The sequence below is a fragment of the Adiantum capillus-veneris genome, chromosome 24 (assembly GCF_014529385.1).
Source record: "Adiantum capillus-veneris isolate H3 chromosome 24, ASM1452938v2, whole genome shotgun sequence".
NCBI lineage: Eukaryota > Viridiplantae > Streptophyta > Polypodiopsida > Polypodiales > Pteridaceae > Adiantum > Adiantum capillus-veneris.
The window spans coordinates 108599646-108608548 of record NC_140954.1 but is presented as its reverse complement, the minus strand read 5'-3'; the positions used below and the strand labels follow the sequence as shown (position 1 = coordinate 108608548).

The following is an 8903-nucleotide window of genomic DNA, read 5'->3' as shown; positions in this document are numbered from 1 at the left end:
TAAGAGGTATTGCTTCCAGCTAGAAAGCGCATGAATCACGGCCAAGAGCTCTTTCTCATAGACTTGCATAGCCCTCTCTGGCCCTTGCAAAATTCGGCTTTCATAAGCTACTACCCGTCCATCTTGCATTAGCACTGCTCCGATGCTACTATCACATATGTCACACTGGACCACAAATGACTTCCTAAGATCTGGCAAAACAATTATTGGATCTGAAGTCAACTTTTCCTTTAAGAGACTAAAAGCTGAAATCTCTTTTTGGGTCCATCTGAAAGTGACCTCTTTCTTTTGCAATTTGTGAAGAGGTGATGCTATTTCTGCAAAGTTCTTGATAAACCTTCTATAGTAGGAACATAATCCCAAAAAGCTTCTGACATTGTGCACAGTCTTCAAACCATGTCTTAATAGCTTCGACCTTTGCGGGATCCATTCTAACACCATCCTTTGAGATTTTGTGGCCAAGAAAGTGGATCTCTTCCAAGAAGAATTCACTTTTCTTAGGATTGACAAGTAACCTGTGACTCCGCAACTCTTCGAACACAATGGCAAGTGACGCCTATGCTCCTCTTCATTCTTCGAATACACTATCATGTCATCGAAGAACGTCCCAACAAACTGTTGATGCGAGCGAAAAATCCGGTCCATCATTCTGTTGAACGTGGCAGGAGCATGACTTAGCCCAAACGGCATCACTAGAAACTCATAAAGACCAAATGTCGTTCTAAACACAGTCTTGTGCACAACCTTTGGCCTTATACGAAGCTGATGGTACCCACTCTTAAGGTCTATCTTGCTGAAAATTGCAGCACCCTCTAAATGATCGAGAATATCATCAATTCGAGGAATAGGAAACCTATTCTATATACCCTCTGGCTTCAAAAATAAGTAATAAATCCTATTTATCCGAATATATTTTATATTGTTATGCGCTCCCGTTTGTGACAATTTGTGTGTGGTGTTGGATATGCGGGCTTGGCCCTTGGGTGTTTGTGCATGCTTGTGTGCATGTATACTTAGATGGGTGCCTGCTAGAGTCGGTGGGGAGGCCTAAGTTATACCTTGCGGTCGTGGTCCTTGCTAGTCTCCACTTGGATGGAGCCAGCATCTGTGGACTGTCACCCTTTCACAAATGTTGTTGCAGAAAAAGTCCCCCTTCCCCCCGGCGGCACCCACACACGTCGCTTGTTCAGCTTTTCCATAGTGCCAAACTTTTGGAAACTGCTTGGAGTCTTCTTCTCTTAGTGTTCTTCTCTTATGTTGTTGGGACATTTTTTACTCTTTAGGAGAGGTTTTACTGTGACATTTATTTCTATTTTTTAGCTATTGACTTTTTGCGGTTGATTTTCAGTTGTATCCAGTATATTGTTATCGTACCAGCTACTTTCTTTTTGCCTGCTCATGGCCTCTGGCCCAGCTGTAACTTTCACTTTGTACTTGCCGGCTGACAGGGTCATTCTAGAACGTCTCTATGTGTCTCTTTCAGTGCTGGTAGTACAGTTCTGTTTTCTTGAAAAAGAAAAAAAAGAGAGAGAAAGAAAGACAGTTGTATGAACATGCATTGGAGGCCAGGGAGAGAGAATTACTGTTTTGAGCCAGCATCCCAAAAGACGGTCCCAAGAACCAACGCAATGATAAGGGTAAAGAGCATTCGGGTGCAATTGTATTCTGGAGAACGCCAGTATGCCAAATGCTGTTTCCACAGGCAGCATTTTGTTTGCCCAACAAATGATTGTGCGTATACAGTATCAAATGCTAGCTCTTTAGATTTCATTCCAGGAACACTTAATCCCTTTACAAGTGCTTCATTTTTTCTGCAAGGTGGAACCAAAAAATGAGATTAGCCTTCGAACGTGGCTCTGTCAGCACTTGAGTGTCTGTTGGCCCCTCCTGTACCCTCTGTTCATGCATTGGTGTGCATGTCTGCGTTGCCTTACTTCTCTTGCAAAGTTGTAACTCGTGTTGCAAGAGACTTACACAAATTGTTTGGACTTTTGGTAAATGGCTGCAAAGTCTGTTTTTGTGGTTGTCTCAGCTGAAGTAGATGTGATCTCAAGCATCCATGTGGCAGGATTATACCCATTTCTTATCCTGGGCACACCTGGTATCCCCTGTCATTGACAAAATACCACCTATATGATTGCTCATTCTTAGCCTTTTGTCTGAGTAATATCATGTCTTTTACCTGAAAATAGTGTATCATGTGTGCTGATTGTTGTCCCAGAGGGCCGGCATATATCAACTGTCCACCACTTTTCAGCAGTAGTAACTGCATTAGGACAATGAATAAAAGGAATGTGTATGTGCTGTTAGATTTGTAGCATATAATTTTGACATGGTGATTGTTTCAGCAAAAGAGACGTCGGCCAGAATGTTGGAAATATGATAAATCTAATCGAAGTAGTTTCTGTTGTACATGTACACGGGGAGATTATTTAAGCTTGGAAAAGTCTTGATTGATATGGCCTGGGGTGGGTATTCTTACTAGGTTTAACCAACTTTCTTAACAAACCTGTATGATGACTGCTAGAGCTGTATATATAGCCCGTGTTTATTTTAGTTTTCAGAAAGTTTTATCTTGTATTTTCTCAGAATTATAAATTTCAGTTTAAGCACACCTCATCAAATGCTTCGAAGATGTCAATGCTTGGCTGGTGAATGGTGCAAACAATAGTTCTTCCTGTGTCAACGGCGTTTCGGATGGTTCTCATGACTATGGCTGCAGACCTTGCATCAAGTCCTGATGTAGGCTCATCCATGAAAATGATAGATGGGTTTGTGACTAGCTCTACTGCAATAGTGAGTCGCTTGCGCTGTTCAGTGGAGAGACCACTCAATCCTGGTACGCCGACAATACTATCCCTCAATTCCTCTAGCTCAACAAGCTCCATGACATCATTGACAAAATCCTGTGAGCAAGTAACTGTTGGCTTTTGCCCAAGATTTTCTGACAATTTGTGATATATCACTTATTTAATGGTTCTTACCTGCTTGCTTTGCGGAGGAATCTCTGACGATAGACGAAGCCATGCAGAAAATATAAGGGATTCATAGACTGTGACTTGTGGAGAGTGGATGTCATTTTGCTCACAATATCCTGAAATTCTTGCAAACGTTTGCTGCTTCTTTGGGAATCCAGAGATTCTTATGTCGCCTGAAATGTAACCACCAGTTTTGCGTCCTGCGAGGACATCCAATAATGTTGTCTTTCCAGCTCCGCTTGCACCCATCAGTGCTGTGAGCACGCCTGGTCGAAAAGCCCCTGTTATGCCTTTAAGAAGTTGAAGTTTCCCCCCCTGCAAGTATTGACCAATGCTAAGCGTAAGAGGGGGATTTATGACATCACTACACCAGAACTGCAAGAAAGTCTCAGGGAGCCCATTCTGGAAAGCTCAGATACAAGAATGTTTATCTGAGTCATGCTTGATGCTTGTTGTATATTGTGTCAAGGCTTTTGTGTCACGCATCAGGGAATTACGACCTTACTTAAGCCAAAAAATCACATGAAAGTGGCAGGGAGCCCATTATGAATAGCTCAGCCTACAGATTTTTGATGTTTGTGTGTAGTGCACAAAAATATATTTAACGATTGTATCACACAAGCAATTTTTCACCTCAGTTGCATGCATGAAGTCATTGCGATAATTAATGAAAGGATTCTTTTTATCCTTGCAATTATGCATAGAGGGCCATTGGTTGTTTGAGTTTGGCGGGTACAGCCTTATATTTGATGTTCATGAACAAGGTCTGTTTCTAAAAAAAGAGTAGCTTTAGGAGTGTAAGATAGGACTTAATTACTTGAGATAGGTCAATGGAATAGGCGATATTGTGAAATGACATCGTTAATGGGTGAAATGGAAGTGACATTCTCCTCTTTGGAGCGGCATATACCATAGAATCATCCATTCTTCTCATTGGTGTCTGTTGACTAATTTGTTGCATTTCTGGTATTGCATGAAACAAAATGGTCAGGAAGGGTTGCAAAGCTCCATCCTACCACTAGTCTCTTTAAGAAGTTTACTCTAAGTGTGATCTGACCTTTGCTCTGCTCAAGTGAACTTGATATTAGATCTGGGATTGATGACATGTTCGTACTCGTTAAAATGTTGTTGTAAGTCTTCATATTGTGCTGGTTTTTTGCCTCCTCAATAGCTTTCTTGGAAACGAATCCGTGTGTCATTCCAGGTGCTGCATTGTACAAAGAATGTACTTAGCTGTGTAATCATGAAAACGAAAGTTTGGGTAAGGGAGGGTACTTGCCTTTTATGTAGGTGAATGCAACTACGAATAGCCCATCCAGAACCAGAGAAATACCCAAGAGAACTCCAGTGGCCAGCCAATACCAGTATCCATTCGTAGGAACATCGTGAAGCTTCAGCATTCTGAGGCCGAGGGTGCTCCCGTCGGCAGCTGGCTGCAGACATGGATTGTATAGTGCAAAACAAAGAATTATGTGCGTCGTAGGGACCGGATTGACTTAGGTGGTGGCTGTTTACTTTGTAGATGACAAGAAATTTATTGGTCTAAGATTCATTGGATACAAGTGGTGTCTGTAGTTAAAATGATTCTTGCGTCCATGCAAAGTGTTGATCTTGGTGGCTGCTGTCTTTTCTATATGTGTGCACGCACACATGCACTTATATATTTCAGTAAATATGCATACAAGGAGAGAGAGACACGATTCCATTGATGTGCAAAGAACTCATTCACGGTATCGACTTGAATGTTCGTTGAATTATAAATATATATAGATGTTGCATATTTGTTAGTAAATATGCATACAAAGAGAGAAAGACTCACATGATTCCATTGAGGTGCAAGGAACTCATTCATGGTTATCGCATTCTGAGCATAAGTAAGCGGTGACAGCCAATATCCCCAGGACCACCATTTGGGTAGATTACCTGTGTGAGTCCATTTTATAAAGTTTTCGACAGTAAACAAAATTTTATAAGTCTAAGTAGGTGCATTACTCTTGGGAGTGATCATTCCTCCGAGCATGAGTATCAAGAAGGTGATTGTCGGACACACTAACCCAGCCACGACGATTGTCCTTGATACACTTGCAACAAATCGAAATAAGGAGGATGCCATTTGATTTAAAGCAAATATTAATAGAAGCTGTTTGAAGAATCTGCAGAACGACATCAAGCAAATTGTAAGCTCTCTCTCTAAGTGCGGTGGACTTGATCATCAAAATTGCGAAGTTGAGAACTTGGCTAAGTGCACATGTATCGCTTTACAGTTCTAGGACTTTATATTTACAGGCTATAGCTTCTTGATCTAAAAAGCGTGGTATTTCAGTGAATCCTGTTAAGATCAGCATTCCAGCAGCAGCAATGGCAATGCATGATACTCCAAAGCTGTATGGCTGCATTGAAAAATAAATGGCTGGAGGAATGTTATGTTCGCTTGATTTGTATCGATGTCTGAAAAGAATAATTAACGGGACTTTCAGTTTACATGAGACTAGCTTCTTTGTCTGGATTTTGTAGGTTGAGGGGCTTAGAAAATCTTTTCTTTTTGCTATTATTGCTAACATTGTTTGGTGCTTCTTGAGACACTTATTGGCATGAACATGAATTGCATTAATGCTGGGAAACTGGGAATTTAACATAGAGTATATTGCTGGGTTAGTTAACAGGGACAAACTAACGGAAAATTTTGGAACAGTCCTCCCCGAAAGTTTCACCTATTTTGCAGGCAGAAGACGGTGGAAAATATGGTGGCGGTGGTCAGCATGCTGGTGCTAAAAGATAATTTTGATCGGTGAGAGTCTTCGAACTAAGAGAACACTGAACACTTGTTGGGATAATTGGCAGTGGGCAACCAAATCAGAGCGGGGTCAACGAATGGACATGGCTGTTTCTGGAAACCAGGGAAAAAGAGAGCCAATTAGAACCAGCTCACAAAATGGATGGAAATGCCCAAGAACTCAGATTATCAAAGCATGTTGTACCACGGGCAATTGCCTAATGTACTCTGGAGCGCTGGTGTAGCAAGAAAAGTGTGCTCTCTATTGTGGGTGCTCCTCAGTGTAATGTGCGTGAAACCTCACTTTAACAGAAAGAAAACACAGCATAACAATGGAAGAAGCAACTCAAAGACACAACAATAGACTCAGAACACCATGAAACTTGACTAACTTACGGAACGAGTATAGACTCTGTCTGGCAGCACACTCAGCTCCAAGAAGAGGACTCACAGGTACAATGGGGTGTCGAGGCTTCAATGTGCAGGTAGAGTGCAGATGTGCGGTGCTAGACACAAGACACAAGACTCAAGACGGCAGACCATAGGAAGTAGATGAAGCCTCCGACGACTAGAACCAATCACACATATATACAGTCATAAAGAGCCGCCAACAACTAGCAAAATATCCCAGTCCAACTAAGTCTATCTCCAAACTGTGGTGGTGGTGATCTGGCCACGGTGTCCACTAGACCACCACCCATATCATTGCCTCGTGTCATTGCCCAGGCGAGTCTGCCCAGTGTAAAATCCAGACCAACTGTAACTAACTGTCTAACCTGTGCAATTGACATTGTAGCCTTGCTACAGGTTCCCCACTCACCCTCTCAGCGAGAGAAAACATTGAAAACTATGAAAGGAAACTACATGTACTAAGTAAGTTGAAAATGGATTGCATAAATGCGGAGCCAAAGCATGTCAAGCAAGATGCACTTGTAGGTGTAATTCTCTCCAAACTCTCCAAAGCATATCAAGCAAGATGTACCTGTAGCTGTAATTCTCTATATCAGGCTAAGTCAAGAGGGTAGGGGTAAGAAGAGGGTAGCTATGTGGGGGCTAGGGCTAGATAGGGGTGAGGGCTTGGTAGGGGGTGGATAGAGGCGAGGGGGGAGGGTGGGTAGGGGTGAGGGGGAGATAGGGAGTGGGTAGGGGCGAGGGGGAGACGATAGGGCCCAAGGGTGAACGGGGAGAGGCGGTGGGTAGGGATGAGAGAGAGAAATAGAGGGGCAAGTGCTAGGGGTGAGGGAAGGGGGTGGTTAGGGGCGAGGGAATGGGGTGAGGGGGTGGGTAGGGGCGAGATGGTAGGCTAGATAGGGTTGAGGGTTGTGGGTAGGGGTTGGAAATTTGGAAACACATGCCCTCTTCCATCAAGTGGCACACTGAAGCAACCCAAAATTGCTACTGGAAGAATGCAATCCACCAGTAGAGAACATTCTGTGAGCTACACTAGCAACAGGACTTTGATTAGCTGACAGAATTTTACTGTCACTAGCAAGAGTCTTCGTTTGGCCACATCCAAAGCTCGGCCTCACCAACCACTTAACCATGATACAATTACCTTCTTGATTACATTCCTAGAGACAGACCACAGACTTCTTCAGACTAGCCATTATGCAAGAGTCCACCCGTACCAGAGGTACATTGATTGACTGAGCCCTTGAGCTCGGGAGATTCAGACGCCCACGACTACGAGGAGCATCATGACATCGACGGAGACTACAACAAAAGATCAGGACTACTCTACTTCTGCACAGAAGACGCCCAGTCAGAGTACTTACCATGGAGGACATTGACGAGATTCGACAGTGACCGATGCTGGACATCCCGGGACATCGATGACGATGATGATGTTTTTACCCTCCTGACAACAACGCCCCCCCCCCCCCCCCCCCACCACCACCACCACCACCACACCCCCCGCCCTCTCTTATAGTGCATTCTAGTTTTATTTTATTTTGGTTGTTTTAGTTCTTTTTCCCAGACATTTTATCTTTTGGGTCTCATACGTCATTTTGGCCTCTTGAAGATGTTTAATATAACATTTCATTTTCTCTCTCTCTTGGAAGGTTGCATGGTTGCTCCTTAAGCTTATCTACCCAGTGCAGAGAAATTTTCTGATTTTCTGTGGTATCGATTGAAACACAGTTATTGGAAGCAGCAAACTGCAATGATTTTATTCTTAGAATAGGAATGGGACATGGTGCTTACCTACTAGCTGCAGGCGCAAACCCTATGCTGTAATATGTCAAACCCACCCAAGTTGCAGCTTCAAACATTGAGATTGGGAGCCTTGTTAGAAGTGCTGGTAGAGTGTATGCCCATGGAGGGAAAAATTGAAGACTCCTTTGTTTGAAAAATACTGAAACTCTGAAGAGAGTGTAGGCAATTTCTGAATAACTATTGAACATATTGATCAATAAACCAAAGGAAAGGGCGCTGATGAAATGGTTGCCGTCTGCTTCATTTCTGCGGTGCATGTCTGACTTGATATAAACAGTCATGGCCACAAATGACATAAAGATAATCTGCATCATGCAAGCGATTGAGCAAGAAGACAGATTAACCCAACAGAATTCTGATGTCTTCCTTTTACGTTGAGCGGATGTTCCATACCTGACTAGTTTTAAACACAAACAGGAAAGAATTGCGTTTCATCAGTAAGATCTCTCTAGAGAAGCAGGTTCGTAGTATTTCCATTTTTCCAATGGAGTTATTGTAGGAGATAGAAGCTTTGTGACTTCTTGACTTGTCATACTTAATAAACATATGCCTTTGCATGCTCTGCCCGACATAGAAGTTTGCATAGTGTTGTGAGAACTCCTCCGCAGTTACATAATGATAAGGTTCTTCTTTGTTTTTCCAATATTGTCCTTGATCTTTCTGAGAGAGAACCTATATGACAGCAAATACCTTTTGGTGTGATTAAAAATGTCAGAGGGACACAAAAACATTGATCATAAGATTTCTTGTCATGTGAATGTGAATGGATGGTTTTCTCAAAACCTACTGCTTGACATTCACAAACATTGTGCTTGTGCTAGGTTTCTTGTGTGCATGCAGATGGCTTTGCCCATACCTCCATCCGCATGCGTGTGCCTGCATGTGTTTGTGAGGAAAGATTGAAGAACTGATTTGTAATTTTGGGAGATATTGCT

At 42.7% G+C, this 8903-nt stretch overlaps 1 protein-coding gene across 1 annotated transcript; it reads right to left on the bottom strand.

Moving 5' to 3' along the window:
• Positions 1-2710: 2710 nt before the first annotated feature.
• LOC147426924 (ABC transporter G family member 35-like) lies at positions 2711-8836 on the bottom strand. Its single transcript, XM_086498251.1, has 10 exons — positions 8825-8836; positions 8362-8640; positions 8004-8273; positions 7845-7910; positions 4258-4411; positions 4036-4185; positions 3889-3941; positions 2985-3380; positions 2790-2906; positions 2711-2737 (listed from the first exon to the last, which is right to left on the bottom strand). The coding sequence occupies exons 1-10, from the start codon at positions 8834-8836 to the stop codon at positions 2711-2713; spliced, it is 1524 nt and encodes a 507-aa protein (XP_086354377.1).
• Between the last annotated feature and the right edge of the window lie 67 nt (positions 8837-8903).